At 42.3% G+C, this 24,117-nt stretch overlaps 1 protein-coding gene and 1 non-coding gene across 4 annotated transcripts in view; both read left to right on the forward strand.

Annotated features, from left to right (window-relative positions):
- Dcaf5 (DDB1 and CUL4 associated factor 5) overlaps positions 1–24,117 on the forward strand; it is a 95,467-nt gene that overhangs the window by 19,267 nt on the left and 52,083 nt on the right. For 2 of the 3 annotated variants that reach the window (XM_052185560.1, XM_052185562.1), the window contains exons 2-5: positions 6,885–7,028; positions 10,801–10,837; positions 11,739–11,878; positions 13,027–13,156. In XM_052185560.1, coding sequence (XP_052041520.1) covers positions 6,885–7,028; positions 10,801–10,837; positions 11,739–11,878; positions 13,027–13,156 — 451 coding nt within the window. The remainder of the gene's footprint in view (positions 1–6,884; positions 7,029–10,800; positions 10,838–11,738; positions 11,879–13,026; positions 13,157–24,117) is intronic. The other variant, XM_052185561.1, reaches the window with a different exon arrangement.
- Positions 19,786–19,924, forward strand: LOC127688260 (small Cajal body-specific RNA 3). The gene has a single exon (XR_007978655.1). It is a non-coding gene; the product is annotated as a small Cajal body-specific RNA 3 (non-coding RNA).

The following is a 24,117-nucleotide window of genomic DNA, read 5'->3' on the forward strand; positions in this document are numbered from 1 at the left end:
GAAATGAAGAAAGGGCAAACACACACACAGGACAATTGGGACCCAGTGGGCTGTACTTACTCCTCGGAGCAGCACCAACCTGGAGCCTCCATCTCTTTATGCACAACACAGCACAGCACAGCACAGCACAGCACAGCACAGCACAGCACAGCCCTGCACAGCACAGCACAGCACAGCCCTGCACAGCACCAGGGGTTAGCTCGACTGAGGAGGTCTTTGTAGAGAGCAGTCTCAGGTTACAGTCATCCAGGAGGAAGATATAGCTAAGGGGTTTGTTTGGTTAATTTTATCTGTCTATACCTGCATATATGTTTTATACATGTACATGCCTGATGCCCACAACATATGCCTTGAAACTGGAGTTACAGACAGTTGTGAGCTGCCATGTGGGTGATGAGATTTGAACTAGGGCAGCCAGTGCTTTTAAGGGCTGTCATCTCCAGCCCCCAGTCGCCAGCCATTCTTAAGCACTTGTATATGCTGCTAGTATTACCAGAAGGAAGGCTTTGCCATCCTCTGAGCCTCCCTGGGGAAAAGCTTTGCTACTCCCATGGATTGAGACATTGGGATCCTTGACATGGCATGTCATGTCATGGCAATGCCTATGTCCACAATACACATTCAACAAGGACTTTATCTGCTCTGTACACAGTTTCTCTTGGTTTCCTTGGCTCTTCATACGATCTAGACTCTTTACTGAGGCTGAACCTGTAAGCAGCCCCATGCCAGGCTCATGAGCTGCCTTACATCAGCATATTTTTCACTTGGACTGTTTTTAGGTCAGACAGTCTTTCTGTGTAGAACTGCACAATAATTTTCTACTGCTTAAAATTGATTAGATGAGGGGGCTAGAGACTAGATGAGGGGGTCCTTTGCAAGCATAAGGACCAGAGTTCAGATCCCAAGTATCCACCAAAAGCTAGTCCTGGCAACATTTGTGGTAATCCCAGTGCTGCAGTTTGTAGCCAGATTGGTTCCAGGACATCCAGGGCTATACAGAGAAACTCTGTCTCAACAAAACAATGAAACAAAACAAAACATGCAGGTATATGCTTTATCACCTATCTTAGTATACATTAAACAATTAAACAATTTCTTATTTAAATATAAGGGAATCAGATTTGACAAAGTGTTGCTAATAACTTGTTTAGTGCATTTTTAATCATGTTTGTTTGCATTTTTGTTTTCCTTTTATTGAAAATGGATTCTTGTGAATATCCTGATATAGTATCCCCTCCCTTTATTCCTCCCAGTTCATGATCTCTCCCTGCCTTCTGTCTCTCATTAGAAAAGAATTGGCTTTTTTTAAAAGATTTATTGATTTATTTTATGTATGTGCATACACTGTCGCTCTCATCAGACACCCCAGAAGAAGACATCAGATTCCATCAGATGGTTGTGAGCCACCATGTGGTTGCTGGGATTTGAACTCAGGACCTTCAGAAGAGCAGTCAGTGCTCTTAACCCCTGAGCCATCTCTCCATCCCCAAGAATTGGCTTTTAAAAGATAACAACCAAACATGGTACAATAAAATACATTAAGATGAAGTAAAAACTAACACATGGAAGTTGGACACATCAACTCAATAGGAGGAAAAGAGTCCCAGGAACAAGCACAAGAGTCAGAGACCCACTCACTCTCACAGTCAGAAGGGCCATAGAAATACTAGTAAAAAAGCTATAATACATACAGAGAGGACCTGTGCAAGCCCTGTTCTTGCTGCGTCGGTCTCTGTGAGCTCACGTGTACTCTGTTTAGGTGATTCAGAGGGCCTTATTGTCCTGGTGGGCTGTGGGTCTCTGTGTCTGTCCCCATCTGCTGCCAGAGGAAGCACTGACTACGAGTATAGCACTCTGCAGGCTTCTGCATAGCCATCATTAGGAGGCACATAAAGTGGATACTCGTTTTTGTTTTGACCAGTAGTGTTTGGGTTTACTGAAGCAGTGCTGGTTATGGGTTCCTTCTCATGGAGAGGGTCTTAGGTCAAATCAGACTTGCTCGGCTGCTCCCATAAGTTTTGTGCCACATTACCCTAGCATATTTTGTAGGTGAAACAAATGGTAGGTTAGAGATTTTGTGGTTGAATTGGTGTCTGTGTTTCTCTTGTGGTAGCCTGCAGAGTACCTCATTGCACCAAAACCATGAAAACAGGGTGTGGAGGCTCCGCGTAGGCTCCAGTTTAGCTCTTCACTGACAGTGAGCTGTGTGGGTTTATCTGTGGCAATGGCCCCAATGTCACTTTGCAGAGCAACCCTTCGTCTTAACAGCAGTGGAGGTTGTTTGGAGGGATTTCTCTGGAAACCCTCTTGGCTAACAACTCAATTGAATGTGATCCAGTCTCTCCTCTGGAAACTTCACCTGGCAGTAAAAGATGGCCAGTTGAGATTCCATAGCCCCCATTACTGGGAGTCCTCCTTGGGATCACATTCATAGATTTCCCTGCACTAGATTTCCACCTCACCTTCAAAAAGCCCACCAGTTCGGGCTGTCTCTGCCTGCACTCCTTCCCTCCACCTCATCCCCTCCCCTCTTGATATTGCAGCTTAGGGTGAATTCAGGAGAACACAGAGTTCTGGGTTGCATAATAAAAGTGTCTTTAGTTCTGTAAGAAGCCACCTCAGTGTCTTCCCAAGTGGCTGTCCTGTCCCATTTACCCTCCATCAGTAGAAGCTCAGTCATTGCTGTCATTGTTATCCAAATTTGACCACTTCAGTGTACACAAAGAGAACCTGATTGTTTTGTTTTGTTTTGTTTTTTTCCCATTTCCCTGACCTGGGGTTGCCATTTTTTTCTCCTTCCTTATCTTTCTTGGTGAAGTATTTGTCATTTTAAACTCTGGTTGATTTTTTTTTTTTTAAGGGGAGAGTGAGTTTATTTAGGTTCAAAGTTCAAGGATACAGTCCTTCCTGGAGGGGAAGTCAGGGAGGCTGCACCCACAGTCAGGAACTGAGCAGTGAGTGAGTGTTCAGCCTGCCCCTTCAAAAATTCAGATTATTTCTCATTGTCCAGTTTCAGTGGTCTTTTATATAATTCGACTAATTTATCAGACATTGTCTGCAAATTTATTCTTGTACTTCTTTTCCATTTTTATCTCATTAAGTGTCCCAGCACCAGCCCAGCAGTTATAGTGGGCACTGTTGTTACAATCCCTTTCCATACAATCACCTAGGCATGGCTAGGCAGGTATAGGCAAAATCTGCTCTATAATCATGTTCAGTGCTTACTCTTTTTTTTTTTTTTTTTTTTCACCTTTTTCCGAGACAGGGTTTCTCTGTGTAGCCCTGGCTGTCCTGGAACTCACTCTGTAGACCAGGCTGGCTTTGAACTCAGAAATTGGCCTGCCTCTGCCTCCCAAGTGCTGGGCTTAAAGGCGTGCAACACCACTGCCAGGCTAGTGCTTACTTTTTTAAAAAGTTTTTTTTTTTTTTGTTTTGTTTTGTTTTGTTTTGAGACAGGGTTTCTCTGTGTAGCCCTGGCTGTCCTGGAACTCACTCTGTAGACCAGGCTGGCCTCGAACTCTGAAATCCACCTGCCTCTGCCTCCCAAGTGCTGGGATTAAAGGCGTGCGCCACCACCCGCCTGGCTTTTTAACAAGATTTTTATCTTTAATTTTGTGTGTGTGTGTGTGTGTGTGTGTGTGTTTTACATGAGTTCAGTGCCCTGAGAGGCCACAAGAGGGTGGTGGATCTCTTGGAACTAGAGTTACATGTGATCCTGACCCACATGCTGCACTGACCTCTCTGTTCCTCTGTAAGAACAGTGCCTACTCTTCACTGCTGGGGCATCTCTCCAGCCCCAGCACTTACTTTTTTTTTTTTTTTTTTTTTTTTTTGGCTTTTTGGCTTTTTGGCTTTTTGGCTTTGGTTTTTTTGAGATAGGGTTTCTCTGTATAGCATGGTTTCTCTGTCTGTTCTGGAACTCACTCTGTAAACCAGGCTGGCCTCGAACTCAGAAATCCACCTTCCTCTGCCTCCCAGAGTGCTGGGATTACAGGCATGCACCACCATGCCCGGCTCAGCACTTACTTTTTGGTTCCCATTTCATTCATTTAGATCCCAGCATTTCTACAAAACTGCCAACATCCATGCTGTCATGCAGCTTTAAAAAATATTTTACACAAATGAACGTTGGAGCCCACACATTCTTATACCCAATTCTTCCCCAGCCCTCTTCCCCAACCTCTGGGTGCTTCTGCATAGGCTCTTATAAACCACTGACTTCATGCTCGTGGCATGATCTTGTTTGTATAGGTGTGCTAAAAGTGGTGCTAAGTGTACTGTTTACCTGGAGCAGCATAGCTTCACCACCAGCCTGGCCATTCCATTCCTTGTCTTTTTAATCTTGGGTAGGTGGCGAGCCAGAGGCTCAGAGCCACTGTTAATTGCTGCTCATGTAGCTTATCTTTTTATTTTTACTTTTTGGAAAAGAGTATGTTATTGGCTTGTTATAAAAGTCAAACAGATGTGAGATAAATAGCATAGCAATTAAGAACATTGGCTGCTCTTCAAAGGACCTGAGTACAGTTCTCAGCACCTGTGCCAGGCAGCTCACAACTCTCTAACTCCAGCTCCAGGGGATCCAACATCTCTGCCACTGCAGGAAGCTGTTACGCTTGTGCACATAACCACATGCAGATACACACACCTACACCTATATTTTTTTAAAAGTCAAATAGGAATGGGTATAATAAATAGTTCAGTGGTGTACTGGCTGGTTTTGTGTGTCAACTTGACACAGGCTGGAGTTATCACAGAGAAAGGAGCTTCAGTTGGGGAAGTGCTTCCATGAGATCCACTTGGCATTTTCTGTAAGGCATTTTCTCAGTGATCAAGAGGGAGGGCCCCTTGTGGGTGGTACCATCTCTGGGCTGGTAGTCTTGGGTTCTATAAGAGAGCAGGCTGAGCAAGCCAGGGGAAGCAAGCCAGTAAAAAACAACCTTCTATGGCCTCTGCATTAGCTCCTGCTTCCTGGCCTGCTTGAGTTCCAGTCCTTTAGTGATGATCAGCAATGTGGAAGTGTAAGCTGAATAAACCCTTTCCTCCCCAACTTGCTTCTTGGTCATGATGTTTGTGCAGGAATAGAAACCCTGACTAAGACAAGTGGTAAACACTTGAACTTTGATAGCATGAGAGAGAGAGAGAGAGAGAGAGAGAGAGAGAGAGAGAGAGAGAGAATATATGTGTGTATGTATGTGTATGTGTGTGTGCAAAGTGTGAAATGCAATCTTGTTCCTACTTCTGTTTCCTAGAAGTAATCTTCATTAGTAGTTTGTTCCTCCCTCCAGACACTTTTTAATACACCGGCAAATATGTAGAACACACATATTCTCATTCTCTAGGAACCAGTTCATACAGTATGCTACTGCTTTTACAGTTTAGACCACTAAAAACTGCGGAGGTAAGAGCCAGGCTCTCGTGAGAACTGCATTTAAACAACCCTAATAGGGGTTTTAGGGTCAAACAGGCCCTTAGTTGTTGTCTGTATACCATCCCATAGTCTCCAAGGCTGCATCAAAGATTGCTTTGCTAGAAATAAAGATTGCTTCGCTAGAAACATCAAACATTGTTGTGCTAGAAATACTGCTTAAGAGTTCTTTGCAGCCAGGGCTACAAAGAGAAACCCTGTCTCAAAAAAAAAAAAAAAAAAAAAAAAAAAAAAAAGAGTTCTTTGGTTGCAAGCAGTAGAAACTAATTCAGGTTCTGTTGGCTATTTCCTGCTCCCCTCCCAACAAACTTTATTAGAAAGATTCCAAATAATAAGCAAATAAATATTTAAATGCTAAGTCTCAAGAAAGACAGGCAGAACAAAGTGGTACTGGGTGAGGAGTGTCTCAGTGTCAGGGCTTATCCATTTTAATTTCTTTTTTTTTCTTTTTTTTTTAATTTATTTTTATTTACATTGCAAATGATTTCCCCTTTTCTAGGTCCCCACTCCCCGCCAGTCCCATAAGCCCTCTTCCGTCCCCCTATTCTTCCATCTACCCCTTCCCACTTCCCTGTTCTGGAATTCCCCTATACTCTTGCACTGAGTCTTTCCAGAACCAGGGCCCACTCCTCCATTCTTTTTGGACATCATTTAATTTGTGGATTATGTCCTGGGTATTCAAAGTTTCTAGGCTAATATCCACTTATCAGTGAGTGCATACCATGATTGATCTTTTGAGACTGGGTTACCTCACTTAGTATGATGTTCTCCAGCTCCATCCATTTGTCTAAGAATTTCATGAATTCATTGTTTCTAAAGGCTGAATAGTACTCCATTGTATAAATATACCACATTTTTTGTATCCATTCTTCCGTTGAAGGACATCTAGGTTCTTTCCAGCTTCTGGCTACTACCATTTTAATTTCTGTATTATCCATTTGCGAATCATTACTTGGGGGCCTGGACAGATGGCTCAGTGGTTAGGAGCACTGACTGGTCTTCCAGAGGTCCTGAGTTCAATTCCCAGCAACCACATGGTGGCTCACAACCATATGTAATGAGATCCGATGTCCTCTTCTGGTGTGCCTGAAGACAGGGACAGTGTAGTCACATAATCAATCAATCAATCAATAATTATTTTTATAAAAGAGCCAGAACTTGAAGAGGGCAGAGACTTACTTAGCATAGAGTTACTTGCCTAGTATGTACAAGGCTCTGGGTTCCATCTGTATTACTACTAACATAAAACAGTCAACCAAACAAGTCCTGGGAAAATATGGGTGCTTTAGAGTTCATGTGTCTCATGGGGGAAAAAATCTTAGATTTATGTGTCCTTTCAAGAGTCTTCCATAGTTGGAGAGGTGTAGATTCAGAAAGGATGGAAGTTGAGGTGGCAAAACCAAATGTTTGCCTTGCAATATCAATTGTTTTAACCCTAGATTCTTGCTCCCTGCTAAAGGAGGAGACGACCGCCGAGTTCTGCTGTGGCACATGGAACAAGCTATCCATTCCAGGGTCAAACCCATACAGCTGAAGGGCGAGCACCATTCCAACATTTTCTGCCTGGCTTTCAACAGTGGAAACACCAAAGTATTCTCTGGAGGTAAGAAGACAGATTCTATCTTGGGAAATTAGTGAAAAGAGTGGTAAGAATGTATTTTTCTTCCCATATCTTACTGAGCTGTGAAATTACTGGCTTTGTATAATTTTTCCTTCTGTGCATTACAGCAGTTTAGACATGTGAATTAGGGATCTGTCATCCTTTCTCCATGCCCCCTCCCCCCTTCCTGTCTTGGCTGAAAGTATGTTGATTTGTTGTGCACACACAAGAAGCAATAACCTTACTGCATATAGTGCATGCATCCTGTTCTGTCTGTTGATATCTCGTTTTTGTTCTATTGTACTTATTTTTTATTATTATTGGTGTGTAGGTATGTGCACTCCTTACATCTTTACATAGCTTCTAGGAATCAGACTTGAGTCACCAGGTTTGTGCAACAAGTTCCTTTGCTTCTCCTGACCCATTTTCCCCACTTTAAATTTTCATCTAGAAAGATGTGACCATACTGTTTTTTGAGACAATACAGGCCAAGGATGACCTTGTTCTCTGACCTCCTGTGTCTGCCTCCCGAGTGCTGGGATGCCTTCCCTGCTTTCCATCTGGGCTGTTGCTTCTGCTGTTTGGTAGGTTGATGGCAGAGGGTATCGTAGCCCAGGTTGGCCTTAAACTCCTACTTCAGACACTGGGATTATAGGCCCATTGTGAACATTAAGCTTGATGTAAACAACAGCAACAACAAAACTTTTTTTCTTTTAATTGCATTTACTCAGTTATTCAGGAGTGCATGCCATGGCGAGCTAGCATGGAGGTCAGGGGACACTTTGTTAAAGTCAGTTCTCTCCGTCCAGCTGCCCTGGTCACACCTTTTCAAGTCATTGCTTACACAAGTTTTCATTCATCTATGTATTTTAGAATGACTTCTTAAACACTGCTGAAGCTTCTTAAGTTCTTAATTTATTGTATGTGCATGCTATGTGTGAGCACATTGTACATACAGAGGTAAAAGGACGTCTTTGTGGAGTTGCTTTTCTCCTTCTACCTTATGTGAGTTCAGGGATCAACACAGGCTATCAGGATTGTGTGGCTAGCCTCTGAGCCATCTCTCTCTGGCCATAAATTATCTTTTTTTTTTTTAAAAAAATTGACCCTTTTTTTTGTAGAGGAATTTTAATCTAGCAGCATGGCTGCTCTGGCAAGGGATCACACCCACAGACCTGCTGGGTCCATGTGATCCCGCTGGAAGGGAGATCCCTCTGATTGGAATACAGACACAGCCTTAGTACATACCTTTAATCCCTACCAGTGGTGTCTGTTGAGGGACACATAAAGTGACAAATAAGAGAAAGATTTGATGAAATGAGTCAGAGATAGAATATGCCCAGCTCTCGGGAGAACAGCACAGGAAAGAGAAGCTAAGAGGAGAGCATCAGAGGGAGAGGGAGTCAGATGAGCGTCAGTGCAGTGCAGTGGAGTTGTTTGTTGATGAGTTCATGCAGCTCAGCAGAGGCAGTTGAAGCCAGAAAATAAGGCAGAGCCAGAAGATTAGAACAAAATGCCCAGAGTTAGTTTAAGGCCAAGCAGAGCAATTTGGGAGAAGCTGAGAAAAGCCAGATTAAATCAGTCAGCCTGGAGAGGAGGGCAAGCCAGAACAGCTGGGTTGACTCAGCCAGCCAGAGCTCAGAAAGAACTAGGAAGGGTGAGCTTATTCAGCAGTATGCAGATAATAGATACTTCTACAGGTTTCCTTTAACCCTTAGGGTCCAAAGAATCAGGTCTAATCCAGCTGACCTGTCCAGCCTCAGTCCCCTTTCCAACTAAACAACTTGATGTCTTAGGTGGCATGGGGCTGCTTTAGTTACCTCTTGTGCCCTCCCTACTTTTTCAAAATTTTCTGAGGCAGGGTCTTGTTGGGTCCCAAGTTGGCCTGGCTGGCCCACTGTCTGCCCACTATGTAGCTCCAGTTGGCCTTGAACAAGAAGTAATCTCCCTGCCTCTGCTTCCTGAGTACTGGGTTTATAGTTCCCAGCCTATCCTTGTCCCACTGGCTGGAGTTCACTGTTGCTCAAGTGTCTTTGATGTCTGATTCTTTGTCTCTGAACATGAAGGGTATGATTGTCCCTGAAGCTAAAAGTCCCACTTTCCCACAGTTCCTCCTCCTCCTCCTCTTCCTCCTCCTCTTTTTCCTCCTCCTCCTCCTAGTTTGTGTTGTTGGGCTTTCAATCCTTTTTTTTTTTTAAGGTTTATTTATCTAAGTACACTGTAGCTGTCTTCAGACAGACCCGAAGAAGAGGGCGTCAGATCTCTTTACGGATGGTTGTGAGCCACGATATGGTTTCTGGGATTTGAACTCAGTACCTTCAGAAGAGCAGTCAGTGCTCTTAACTGTTGAGCCATCTCTTAATTCTTTTCATTTTGTTTTGTTTTGTTTTGTTTTGTTTTGTTTTGTTTTTTCAAGACAGGATTTCTCTGTGTAGCCCTGGCTGTCCTGGAACTCACTCTGTAGATCAGGCTGGCCTCGAACTCAGAAATCCACCTGCCTCTGCCTCCCATGTGCTAGGATTAAAGGCGTGAGCCACCACCGCCCAGTTCATTTCTTAATTCTTAAAGAACTGGACAGAATCTTTTTTCCAGTGCCCCACCGCATTTGGCAACTGGAAGGTATTAGCATGAGTTCATCTATGCTGTTAGTATATACCCACAGGAGAATTTACAGCTAGGGCTTGGAAAGTTGAGATGACTTAGACCTTACTGCTGTTTTTGCCTTGTATTTATGTGGCTTTGGACTATGCATTTGAGAGTGGGATATGTCTTTGGTCTCACACATGCATGCTTTAGTTGTTTTTGGCTTTATAAGCCATTTGAAGACATATCATGAATATAGTGTTTTAGGTTCTTAGAATAAGAAGTACGAGAAAGCTGTAGAAGAAAGCTTTGCTATTGTTGAGAATCAGACTCTAATGCTATGAAGGATGAGGTAGAACCAGCAGATGTTACCAGGGCCGCTAAGGTGCTCAGCCCTATTCTGAATGCTTTTACAGGCTCTCGTCCTTGGAATACCCCAGTAAAGTACACAGTTGTTTCCTGTGTTCACGTGGACAGCTGAAACCTAGATATATGAAGAGATTTTATTCCAGGTCTTATAATTGCTGGTTCCTTTGCTGGACATGGGGTGGGTTAGCTGGCTGAGTGAACTGTTTGGCCATTCACTTTTCCTGAATGACAGCAGTTTATTTTGGTCTTATCCCCTGAATAATGCATTCTAAACTGTTACCAGGTTATGCTTCATTGCTTTTAAAAAGCAAAACAAAACTCTGTAAAGACGGCTCTGTTAAATATTTTTTAAAAGACAGAATATGTGGCCTTTTGAGACAGGTTCTCATGTATCTTAGACTGGCCCTGAGCTGCCTGATCCTTCTGCCTCTACCTCCCCTAAGGGTAGGGATTACATACAAGCAGGTACCATTATGCCTGACTTCTTAGATTGTCTTCATAGTCTTTCCTAACTTAACACCCCTGTTTTGTATTATGTTGTATTTTGAGTGTGTTAATGCTTAGTTTGTGTGTGTGTGTGTGTGTGTGTGTGTGTACATGTGCACATGTGGGAACAACTTTCAGTAATTCAGTAACTAGTTTTCTCCTTCTACCATGGATTCTGGGAATCAAGCTCAGGAATTCAGGTTTTAAGATTTCCACTTACTGAGCTAACTTGCCAATTTATGCTTTTTTTTTTCTTGGAAACTTTAAAATTCCATATTGTTGGGTGGAAGGGATCACTTGTAGGAATTATAAAATGTCTTTGTTTTTTCCTTTGTAGGAAATGATGAACAAGTTATCCTCCATGATGTTGAAAGGTAAATAGATTATTGGTATGTGAAGATGACTGACCACTTTTTAGATGAACAGTGGCAAATATCTTTTTAGACATAGATTTTAGGTTCTGAGGGAAATAATATGGAACCAATATTAGTTTTCTGAAACAAACAAACAAACAAACAAACAGATTCCTATAATAGTTTCAGTTTTATTTAAAGAAAGAAAAAGATTTGCAAAGTTGGCATATAGTTAGAAATAAGAGAAAAGAGTTTTTCCTCCTTATATTTATATATTATTTATACATAATAAATATTAATAGTTAATAATAACTAATATTTTTTGACTTTTTACTGTCATATGCCAGACATTGTTCTAAGGGATGTTTATGTCCCCCATTTAACCATCACGACCATTTAGTGAGGAATACTCTTGATATCCATGACAAGAGGGAACAAAGGCCCAGAGCTCTTAGGTAACTTAAGGTCAGGTGATGCTAGGGCTTTGCACCAGGTCCTGTTAACGCAGAGCTGTGCTGCCAATCCATATGCTAGTCTCCTGGGAGGCCCTTTGCTTCTGCTGCGTTAAAACCTTCCCTTTGTCTTGTTTTTGGAAATCTAGTTTCCCTCAAAGCTCCATACAAGTGATAAATGAAAACACAAAACTCAGCTGCTGGCTCACTTTTAAATGTTTAGTGTGAAAATTATGAAATTCATGCATGTAATACCTTTAAATATACATATATACTTTATACACACATATTAGATACTTAGGTTTTTCCCTTGAACATTCACTGCCCATTACCTCAATTTGGCATCTTGTTGGTTTACCTGAGTTAAATTTCTCCTGGGAATGAAGGAAACTGACCCCTAGCTAGGTACAATAGGCTGGGCCTCTGTACGCTGTGTTCTATGTGCTTTTCTCTTGCTCTCTGCTTCTCAGCAGTGAGACCCTGGATGTGTTTGCTCATGAAGATGCAGTATATGGCTTGTCAGTGAGCCCAGTGAATGACAACATTTTTGCCAGCTCTTCAGATGATGGCCGGGTTCTCATTTGGGATATCCGGGAGTCTCCCCATGGAGGTAGGTCTCTATGGACAGTTTGGGTTGTGTTGAACAGTCTGATTACAGTCAGTGTGTGAGTAACATCCATCCAGAGAAAAGATTCTCACATGCAGCACAGATACTGACACTGGAGGTCCCTCCTGCCCTGAGTGGTCACAAGGGGGATACATTTACCAGTCATTCTATTGCTACCTATCACTGTACAAAAACAAAATCTGAATATAGCTGTGTAACTCAGACTGGCCTTGAACTCACAGTCCTTTTCCTTCAATTACAGAAAAGGGGCACCAGGCAGGGTTTTTGTTGTTGTGTTTTTTTGTTTTTGTTTTGTTTTTGATGCTGGAAAACAAACACAGTTCTGCCCTGACCCTTGAGGGAGCATCAGGAACCAGAAGGGAGACTATACTGCTGTGCGGCCTTGACTTCATGTTTCACTGTTTCACTTTGTCATCATTAAATCTATATGTGTTTAAAACGTGCAATTTTATACGCATTAAAGATATAAGCCAGGCGGTGGTGGCGCACGCCAGTAATCCCAGCACTCTGGGAGGCAGGGGCAGGCAGATTTCTGAGTTCGAGGCCAGTCTGGTCTACAGAATGAGTTCCAGGACAGCCAGAGCTATACAGAGAAACCCTGTCTCGAAAAAAACAAATCCAAAAAAACAAAACAAAACAAAGATACAATAACTTGGAGGGCTGGAGCTATTGCTCAGAGGTTAAAAACACTGACTGCTCTTCCACAGGTACTGAATTCAGTTCCCAGCAACCACATGGTACTTTACAACCATCTGTAATGGGATCTTATGCCCTATTCTGATGTGTCTGAAGGCAGCTATAGTGTACTCATATACATAAAATAAATAAATAAATCTTAAAAAAATATAACTGTATCAGGAGTGGGTTGTGAAAGTTTTTAGGGAATTCATTTTTACTTCTGTAGACTTTCCCCCTTTGAACTGGGATCTGAGTGTTTAAGTTTGGTTTAAATGGGTTTGATTGGTGTTAGGGTTCAGGGAGACATGAAGGTTGGTGCTTCATGGGGTGTGTATCACATGGGAGTGGCGCCACCTTTTGGGTGGCAGTTAAGAGTCTGCTCCTGCTGTGTTCTGCCTGCCCCTGATGGAGCGGTGCCTCAGGTGACTTGATTGCCATTTCTGTTTTCACAGAGCCCTTCTGCCTGGCAAACTATCCATCAGCCTTTCACAGTGTCATGTTTAACCCCGTGGAGCCACGGTTACTGGCCACAGCCAATTCAAAGGAAGGAGTGGGACTCTGGGACATTCGAAAGCCTCAGAGGTAAGGCCCGCTGGCTCGTAAGGGCTTGAGACTTGCCCTTGTTTCTCAGGAAGTAGGATCAGCAGTGTTGCCAGGACTTATGGAACAGCTGTGTGAGCTCAGGTGAGCTCTAAAGCCTGGACAGCCTCCTCCTGAGCACGGATGGTGCAGCCACTCTTCCAGGCTTCCTGTGGACTCTAGATGGATCATTTCTGGGCACATATGAAGAGTTGAAGGTCTCCTTCAGTCCCTCCCTGCTTGCCCAGGAGCTCTGCTCTGGGTGAGTGGGAGTGGACTTGGGGCTCAAGGGGGTGGTGTTCTAAGCTAGGGTTTCTTCAGCCCACAGGACATCCCTAGGTAGACCTAAGTAGAACTGGAAACTACCAAAATTAAATGGAAATTATGTTATCTATTCATGTAAGTATAGTTTTTGAGAAGGAAATATTTAGAAGAACTATGTGACTAAGTTAACAGCTAGTACCTTGGGGATATTAGGGAGCTGATTTGTTTCTCCTCCTGTTTTTGTTTTTTTTTTTTATTATTATTATTAAATAAGTACACTGGCAGGTCCTGACTAGAGGCAATAATTAGGGAACTTCAGGAGTCATTAAAAGTGGTGAGGATGGAGTATACAGGAGGCTCTTTCAAGGTCCTTACACCCTGGGATGGAGGCAGGGCCTCTTTTGGCACTTGTACATAAAACCTGCCTTGTTTATAAAAACAGTTAACTTCTCTGGAAATCCTATGTGGAGATGAATATCTCTTTGTGAAGCAATATTGCAGAATGCTATGGAGAGTAAGCAAGGTTCTCATTTATTTAAGGGACCTTTGATGAAACAGGCAGGTAAGTAGAAGATTATCTTTCTCGATGTTTAGTACTTCACAGGGTAGTTCAGGAGTTGGAACTGCTGTAGCAGAGGAGTGCCCCTCATGTTGAGCAGGGTTCCCTGAGGTGCCAGAGCTGAGGAGATTGCTTCCTCACTCTGTTGCACATCCTTCATCCCTCCTGCTCTCTAACGCACACTGTGCCAGGCCCCACATGCGCCTTTGCACTCTGCCTCAGGAGGCCACTGTCTGCAAAGAGGATAGCCTCGTGGGTTCAGCATGGTACTCTCTGCCATTTCAGCACAAGGGTTCTATCTAAAAAGGTAAATTTGGACCAACTGTGACACACACACACACACACACACACACACACACACACACACACACACACACCAGCTTGCTGTCTGCTCTACTTAGAATTATAGTGTGCAGCTGGCAGCTGGGTGGACCACTGAGGTTGCCCCAGTAGAAAACTTGAGTGGTTTATGTTTTGATGTCACAGTAATGTCTTGAGAGGACTGCTAGTGTCTTAATTCTGATCTACCCCGGGATCCCTAGCCAGTTTCTTTCTGTGCACTGGGTAGGCCCTTGTCCCTTTCCCCTTGGCTCCTTACTAAATGTGGTTTCTTTTAAAATTTCTGATATTCAACATGTTTGCTAAGGAGTAGGAAGAAGGTGAAAGGGTATTTGGAGCAGTTCCAGGTCCATGCGGAAGGGTGACGTGCAGAGGTAGAGGAGGGACTGGGTGAACATGCTATAGGAGAGGCCCAGGCCCCTAGCTGATGATTGCCATTTTATTTGTACATTAACATGCATTGGATTAAGACTTTTATGTAGAAAAGTGTAGAGAGAAAAGAGGAAAGGTCCATTTGAATGTACATCAGCTCATTCTTTCTTAGTCTGTAGTCACTGCTTCTAAAGTCACTCTCTAAATACAGTGAACAGTTTATGTCTGTCCTTTTGGAATATAATTTAATGCTAATACCAGTAAGTATACATATACACATGAATGACAGAAACGTGTAATATGTAATAGTACATTCTCATGTGTATGAGTGCATGCATACACACACATTCATACTTAGAGGTCAGAGAACAACTTATAGGAGAAAGAACTCTCTCCCTCTACCATATGGGTCTCAGGGATCAAATTATGTTCAGTTTGTAGAAGTATGGGATGTGGGAGAATCTGAGGGGGCTACTCCGAAGGGCTGTTGGACACCTAGAGGTATAATCTCCTTACGATCATGAGGAGGCCCTCCCACTGAGTACCTTTCCTTTCTAGCCCAATTTATGAATATTAAGTTGTTGAACAGTTTCTTTTGCCTTCTCATAAACCACACTGCTCCATTTTAGCTTAAAGCCTGTGGGTGTACAGCACAGTCATGCTGTTCCACTGCTGCCCTGAAATAACCATGAGAGGGCTGGTTGGCAGGATAAAATGTTAGCAGTGGGAAGGACTTGAGTTAGTGTCTGCTCTGACCTTCTGGGGTAACTATAAGGGAAGACACTGAAGAGTGTGCGTTCTTCAGTGCAGTCTGAAGCCTTAAGACACCAATGTGGAGACAGGGTGCTATAGTCCAGGATGACCTCAAACTTGTTTTATAACTAAGGATAACCTTGAACTCATGGTCTCATGCCTCTGTCTCATTACAGGTCTATGCCACATGTGACTAGGCTCTAAGTTTTTGCCTTAAAACATTGTTTATTTTATGTGTATGAATGTTTTACATGTATATGCACAACTCTGAAAAGTCAAAAGATGTTCTATCTCATCAGACCTTTTTCATAGTAACAGCTAAAACTGAATCATAGGCTCTTCTTCAAACTTCTTGTTCAAGTGATTATTCCCTTTCCTGGATTCCCCCATCCTCGAAAGTCCCATAAGCCCTCTTCCCTCCCCCTGTTCCTCATTCCACCCCTTCCGACTTCCCTGTCCTGGTATTCCCCTACACTGCTGCACTGAGCCTTTCCAGGACCAGGGGCCACTCCTTCCTTCTTCTTGGGCATCATTTGATATGTGGATTGTGTCTTGGGTATTCCAAGCTTCTAGACTAATATCTGTTTATCAGTGAGTACATACCATGAGTGTTCTTTTGAGACTGGGTTACCTCACTTAGGATGATGTTCTCTAGTTCCATCCATTTACCTAACTCATTCTATGAAGCCACAATTTCACTGATACCCAAACCACACAAAGATCCAGCAAAAAAAGAGAACCTTAGACCAATTTCCCTTATGAATATCGATGCAAAAATATTCAATAAAATTCTTGCCAACCGAATCCAAGAACACATTAAAACAATCATTCACCATGATCAAGTAGGTTTCATCCCAGGGATGCAGGGATGTTTCAATATACGGAAACCCATCAATGTAATCCACTACATAAACAAACTCAAAGGATAAACTGCATTGTCATTTCATTAGATGCTGAAAAAGCATTTGACATGTCTCAGCATTTCTTAAAGGCTTGATATTGATCTTAAGCCCTCAGATGACTTGTCTGGCCCAATAAACTTAAGGTTGGAAAGTTTAGCTTTCATAGTTTAGGTGAGGGAGGGGAAACTTACATATAATTGACTAAAAGAGAAAACTTCACACCCACAAGTATATTTTACATATTCAGACAAGATGTCATTGATTTCATTTAGATGGTTTCTGGTGTATTTTCATAGCTGTCTTCCTCTGTCAGTGCCAACATCCCATGTATACCATGCTTGGACCTCTGCAGTAGCCTTGGGACAGTCTTTAGAGCTGAGGTCCTCTACTGTCTAGAGAATTGAGAGAAAGCAAAACTTCCCCTGTCTTGCTCTGCCCATCTGACTCCTTCATTGCCTGTTTTAGCTGTCTACCATCTCCTTTCTTTTCCATCTTTTAGTTTCTGTCAGGAACTGTTAGCTTTACGTCAGGTAGCCATCTCTAGCTTTGACAAGGATAATAGGGGAGGTGGTTTTGTTTCTCTTAATAATAAAACTAGGCAAGTCAGGAATTCCTATGAAGATTTACCTTATGAGATGATATCTTAGGTATTGTGTAAATGACTTGTGAGAAAGTGGGAAAGTACTAATTCCTAATTGTGTGGTTGGGTTTTGTCAACTTGAAACAAATCTAGACTTCTCTGGGAAGAAGAAATCTCAGTTAAGGAGTTGCCTCCATTAGACTGAGATGTTGGCATGCCTGTGGGACATTTTCTTGATTGCTGATTGATATTGGAGCTAGCCCACTGGGGTGGCACCACCCTGTGGCGGCTGTCCTGAGAAGAGGTATAAGAAAGGTGTCCTGGGAGCAATCCAGTAAAGAGCATTCCTCTATGGTTTCTGCTTCAGCTCCTGCTTCTGGGTTCCTCCCTGGCTTCCCTTGCTGATGGTCTAACCTGTAAGCCAAATAAACCCTATCCTCTCCAAGTTGCTTTTGGTCAGTTTTTTATTACAACAACAGAAAAGCAAACCAGGACACAACTCTCAGAGGAAATTGCTCTTAGGACCTGGTCTGGCTCTTGAGATAACTAGTGTCTTCTCTTTGAGACCTGTGCCAATACTACTTCAGTAGAGACCAAAATAAATATTAACTTCTTGCACTGGGTACTATTGTTATTTAGCTTAAAACTACTCAGAATCAGTGATCTGCTTGAAGTATCTCCCACTCATCTCTCCTCCTTTGATCTCTCTTAAGCGATGTTCTTTTTATTTTCTTTGCCTCTTCCCCCATCCCCCTCCATCTCCCCTTTCTTTCCTCTCCTAGGTAGATTGATTAGTTTTATCACATATAATTTTAATTAATCAATACTTGTTTTATTTGTCTCTATTAATTTTCCTTCTTTTAATTTCTACTATTTTCTTTCTTTTGTTTTCCCATGAACAGGTTTAATGTGTTTTCTCTTCTTTTGTTTTACTTGATAATTTAGATTGATTTTAATAATTGATTTTAGTTTTTCTAGACCAGCCAAACAGTGTCTGCCATATTGTGCTGGAGGGTTCCTCATATGGTATGAAATGTTAGAACCTGGTGTCAGCATCAAAGCTTTTGATATTTATTGCAACTTGAAAGAATGTGGCTCCCTTAAACTTGACCTCAGAGTACAAGACTCTGAGTAGACAAAGAATTTGTGACAGGGTCTTTCTGTGTTGTTTTGGCTGACCTGGAATTCACAACATTGACCAGAGATCTATGTGCCTCTGCCTCCATTTTATAAATGCTAGAATTAAGGTCATGCCAGCATGCCCAATGAAATTGTCAGGACTTCAGTTCTTTCTTTCTTTCTTTCTTTCTTTCTTTCTTTCTTTCTTTCTTTCTTTCCTTCTTTCCTTCTTTCCTTCTTTCCTTCTTTCCTTCTTTCCTTCTTTCCTTCTTTCCTTCTTTCCTTCCTTCCTTCCTTCCTTCCTTCCTTCCTTCCTCCCTCCCTCCCTTCCTCCCTCCCTTTCTTTCTCTGTCTTTTCTTCCTTTCATTCTTCCTTTCTAAGTATTTTATTATTTATGTGTATCTGTCTATATATGAGTAAGAACAGAGAGACCTCAGATCCCCTGGAGTTATAGGCATTTGCGAGCTTCCAGATGTGGGTGCTGGGAATCAAACTTAGGTCCTCTGGAAGAACAGTATGTGCTATTAACCACTGAACTATCTCTCCAGGCACAAGACAGATTTCTTAAATAGCAATTAGACACCTCTGGCCCCTTAAGCACTTGAACCCATATGCACATACCCTCACTCTTACATACTTTTTTCCCCCATAAGACCTCTAAAATACTATATATAAAAGAAAACATTACTAAGGCCCAGTGATGTAGTATACACCTTTAATCCAAGCACTCAGGAGGTAGAGGTGGCAGATCTCTGAGTTCAAGGGCAGCCTGGTCTACAGAGTTATTTCAGGACAGCCAGGGCTACACAGAGAGACCCTGTCTCAAAAATAAAAAACAAAAAGAAAAACATTACTAAATTGGATTTCACTAAAATTAAGGACCTCGGTTCATCAAAGACAACATCACATCTGTGAAAAGATAAGCCAAGGACAAGTACTTATAATTTTTAATACATATATTGAATAAGAATTTATATCCAGAGTATATAAAAAAGTATGATCTATATAAGATAGAATTCCATTTTTAAGTAATTCTAATTTTTTATTCCTTTTTGAATGTATTATGGGTATTTTGCCTACATGACTGTCTGCAAGCTATGTGTGTGTGTCTGGTGTCCCAAGAGGTCAGGAGACTATGTAGGACTCCCTAGAAAATGTAGTTAGATAGTTGTAAGCTGTGGATGCTAGGAATCTAACCCGGGACCTCTGGAAAGGCAGCCAGTATTCTTAATCACTGAACTAGCCCTCCAGTCCTTGAGTTCCAGTCTTTAAAACCAACAGAAATGCTTTATCAAATAAGGTAACCGAACAGACAATAATTTTGAAAGTTTAAAATTTCTGGCTTACAACTGCAACTCCAGGACTTGTGAGGTGAAAGCAGAGAGGGTCAGGAATTGAAGGCCAGCCCGAAGGTAATGAGATGTTAAAAAGGGAAGGAAGAAAGTTAAAGGTTAAAGCTTTCCAGCTTCATTACTCATGAGGTGACTGAAAATGATTAGAATTACTCCAATGGAAAAGACTGGTAGTGTTGACTGGGCTGTGAGACTACAAAACAAAAGCGCTATGCTTTTAGACATAATTCAACTAGGAACTGTAGAGTTAATGCATAGTACTATATCATGTTAACTGTTGTGTGTGTGGTGCTGAGGATCAACTCCAGGGCATCACACTGTATACATGCTACCAAGGACGTACATCCCTAGCTTATCTAAGGGATAAGAAGTTTGACCACAAGGATTTCAAACTGGAAGCTGCAAAACCAACCATGTAGACAAAGGAGAAAATGCCTTTGTCTGCAGAAGGCAGCGGTCCTACATGAATATGGAGGTCTCTGTCTGACTTAGAGTAGCTGGCTAAGTCTGATCGTTCACCTCCATACAACTTTTAGACTGTCACTCTACTTACTGTTTTCCTTATTAGTTTGATCAGTATTTGCTTATTAAATGTACTGTACTACCAAAAGCAAACAAAAAGGAAACCAAGTGAAGGACTACTCTGTTAAAAACAAAAGGAAGAAAAATCCAAGACTACTATTACTTCATTGAGTATTTACCTTATTCCCTGTGAGTCCAGTTCTCATAACAACCTGTTAACTGTATAGAGAGCTGACTTGAAGGGACAAAGAGAGAACAGGATTAGATGGACCCAGAAGCTCAGATGGCACAGTGGAAAACTACAGCAGAAAAGCAGACTTCCTCATCAGTTAGCTGTAGTCAGGGCCTAGCTAGTTAGCTCTGTTCCGTTTGCTTCCCTCTCTTCCCTATTCCTTCTTTCTTCCCCTCTCAGTTTCTTTCTGTTTTGAGACAAGTATCACTGTGGAGCTCAAGATACCCTCAATATCTGGCAGTTCTCCTGTATCTCCCTTCCAAGTGCTAGGGTTACAAGAGTGAGCCCCCACACCTGGCTTAGCTAGCCTGTCTCTTCCCCCTCTCCTCTTTACCAGAGGATATTACATACGTGTCCCACCTACTGGCACATTTGTTAAACGTCTGCTTTCTCCCCAGAGCTACATTCCATTCTTGGTTGCTTTTATTAATGCTTTCCCCACTCCTACAATTTTTCTGGGTGAAATCGCGGAGTCCTGCGTACGTTTCCATGCTCTGATCATGCCTGGCGCCTCCGTTCCAGCAGCCTCTCTCCATCTCACAGCTGTTACCTTCTTCCTGTAGTTGCTGTCCGCCCTGGCTCCTCACTTGGCATTTTGTGTTTAGAGCAGATCCTTAAACATTTTTTGCTGTTGTCTTATAGCTCGCTTGGGTTATCTTTGTTTATATTCATATACCCAGAACATATATTGTGTAGGATGCTATAAAAATGTAAATAATTTTTTAATCAATAACCTATTTCACAAGCCGGGCGGTGGTGGCGCACGCCTGTAATCCCAGCACTCTAGGAGGCAGAGGTAGGCAGATTTCTGAGTTCAAGGACAGCCTGGTCTACAGAGTGAGTTCCAGGACAGCCAGGGCTATACAGAGAAACCCTGTCTCGAAAAAAACAAAACTACTACTACTACTACTAACCTATTTCACTAGATTAGAAAAGAACTGCATAAGCAGTCCGTCCTTCTATGCAGTCTTTCTTTTTCCTAGATACTCTTCTAAATACAAACACGCGATAGTTTGTCTTTTTTTCTTTTTAATTTATAAAAAACTTTGTTTTATAGGTATGGTATTTTGTTTGCATGTGCTTCATGTGTACCTACTGCTTGTAGAAGATGAAAGAGGTTATTAGGTCCCCTTGATGAGCCACCATGTGAATGCTGGAAATCAAATTTAGGTCCTCTGTAAAAGCAGCCAGTGCTCTGAAATGCTGACCCGTCTCTCTATCCCCTTCTTCTGGTTTTCATTACAGGGTCTTGTCTTGTAACACAGACAGGAACTCATGGTTCTCGTGCCCCAGCCTCCCAAGTACAGAAGTACAGCTGTCCCAGGACACACATTTGATTTCTAGCTACCAAGGTCAAGTCATAGCTCCCCGGGAGCACTCCCTTACTAGATCTCCCTGTCAGATCCTTAAAAGCTTGCCCCTTGTGTTCTCAGCGCCCAGCATGGTATTGCTACAAAGTATGCATCTGGTGAGTCAACTTTCCTCTTACTCTGAGGGGATTTTACTAAATGACTCTGTTTTGTCCTCAGTGAAACCAGTTGCTGTCCTTCCCAGGATTACTATCCAGAAAGAGGCATGTTAACCTGCTCTATAGTTCTTATTTTTCTGAATCTTAAAGGACAGGACTGTGCTGGATGCATCTTTAATATCTAGTATATAGCAAAGTACTTGGGATATTATGGGAACTTAGTAAATGTTGAATGAATGCATTGAACTGTACTCAAACCTAAATAGTTTGTTTTCAGTGTTCTTTTTAGGACTTGGGTAGGATTAAGACCAAGTAGTCTAATCTTGTCTCAGCCTCTTCAGCCTAGCAGTACGTTCAAAGTGTAATAACAGGGACCTTCATGGGAGGTACACACATTCTTGTTGGGCTTTGAGTGTAAGAGACAAGGCCAGGTATTCTAGTAAAGTTGCTTTCTAGCTTTAAGGCACAAGGTGGCACTGTGAAATCAGTTTTGCTCGTTGGTGGACTCTAGGCTCACATGTCCTCTAGACTTCATGATTATAAACATCAGGTTGCTTGGTTTAAGTGAACTGTGGGTCTAGAGCAATGGTTCTCAACCTTCCTAATGCTGTGACCCTTTAATTCCTTATGTTGTGGTGACTTCCAACCATAAGATTATTTTCATTGCTACTTCACACCTACAATTTTGCTACTGTTATGAATCGTAATGTAAATGTTTGTGGAGATGGAGGTTTACCAAAGGGGGTCACAGCTCACAGGTTAAGAACCACAGGTCTAGAGTGAGACCTATGGACTGCTGGTTTTAAGTAAATATTCTATAAGCAATTTTAGCAACTTGGCTTTTCTCCAACAGTGGAAGGTGCCTGTGGTTGCCTAGAGAGGTTGGATTTGCTTTTACAAAGCCTGTGGGCTTTAGGTCAGAGGACAGCACTGTGAAGAAGGTTTCTGTCCTATGCCTCCATGGGCTCCAGAGATCCAGCTCAGGCTTACTTAGCAGGCTTTCTCCCTTAGCCATCTCTATATTGTCTGTCTTTTACAGACTTGTTTTATGTGTGTAAGTGTTTTGCTTCCAAGTACCACTTGCATGGCTGGTGCTGACTCTGCTGGAGGCCAGAAGAGGACATCAGATCCTTTGGAACTAGCATTCTCTATCCTCCTTTGTGGTGTTTGTGAGCCACCTTGTGGGTATTGGAAACTGAGCCTAGGTCCTCAGCACCGATCATCTCTCCAGGCCCCTTCCCACTTTTTACGGATTTGGGGAGGGGGTGTTTTGTTTGAGACAAGATAAATAAATCTTAAAAAAAAAAAAAAAAAAAAAAAAAAAAGACAGGGTCTCATTCTGTAGCCTTGGCTGCCCTGGAACTCACTATGTAGTCCTAAATGGCTTTAAACTAGGAGAAATCTGCCTGCCTCTGCCTTCCCAGTGTAGGGTTAAAGGCATGGCACCTCACCTAGTCTAGGATTTTTAAAATTTTTATTTTTATACCCTAAGACTTGCTGCTCTTGATCTTTTAGATAATGCATTCAGATCGCTGTTTATTACTGGGTAACCTACAACCCAACTGTAAGTCAGTTCCAAGGGATCTGCCTTCTACCTCTGGCCACCTCTGACATTGTACACACATGTGCACAGACATATAAGCAGGCAAACACTCGTAACCATAAAAATAATAAAATTTTAATTAAAACAAAAGAATGGAAGCAGGAAAGTTTAGTTGCAAGCTAAATCTAGTACAACATGAAATCAATTGGGATGATCTTACAGAATTTGTTAAATACAATAATAAGTAAAATACAAAATGGTGCATGTAACAGTGATTTGTGTCATAAATGTGGATGTACTGAGAAGCTGCATAAAATGCATTTATTACAAAGATATAAAAATATCTGGAAACCATGGCAATCGCACTGTCAGCCAGAGTAACTGGCTGGCCTTTCAAGATCATTCTTGGCGTGTGGCTCCTGTATGAAGAGCGTCTCCTCCTGCATCATCCTGTCTCGTTGGCCATACTCTGGGACCTCTCTGTCTGCTTTTATCTTCAGGGGTTTCTCCTAAAAGTTCTCAGAAGCCATCAAATTGTGAATATTGTTTTCTGATCCTTTCCAGCTTGGGATCTTCCAGCCCCTCCCCCTCTTGCTTCATTCCTATGTTCTGTGGTCTTGCCACCCAGTGCTGTGTGCAGTGCTGTGTCCACCTCCTGACTCTCCACCTTCAGATCTTCAGCTCTTCCTCCCTGCTCCTATACCATCCTGTTGCCAGTAGCAACTTCAGTCTCAACTTCCTTTCCCTTCCCCCTCCCCCTCCCCCTGCTTACCATGATCCACTGACTAGTCTCTCACTAGCTCTTACCCTAAGGTCAGGGCTGATGTTATGTGGAGCAGATTACATACCTGGTCTCTTTCACAAAGCTTGTAAAGAGACGAAAAGATATCTATCTTTTGTTTTTAGACAGAATCTCTCCTTGTTCACCAAGCTGGCCACAACTTCTTAGTAATCCCCG

Source organism: Apodemus sylvaticus, chromosome 6 (assembly GCF_947179515.1).
Source record: "Apodemus sylvaticus chromosome 6, mApoSyl1.1, whole genome shotgun sequence".
Lineage (NCBI taxonomy): Eukaryota > Metazoa > Chordata > Mammalia > Rodentia > Muridae > Apodemus > Apodemus sylvaticus.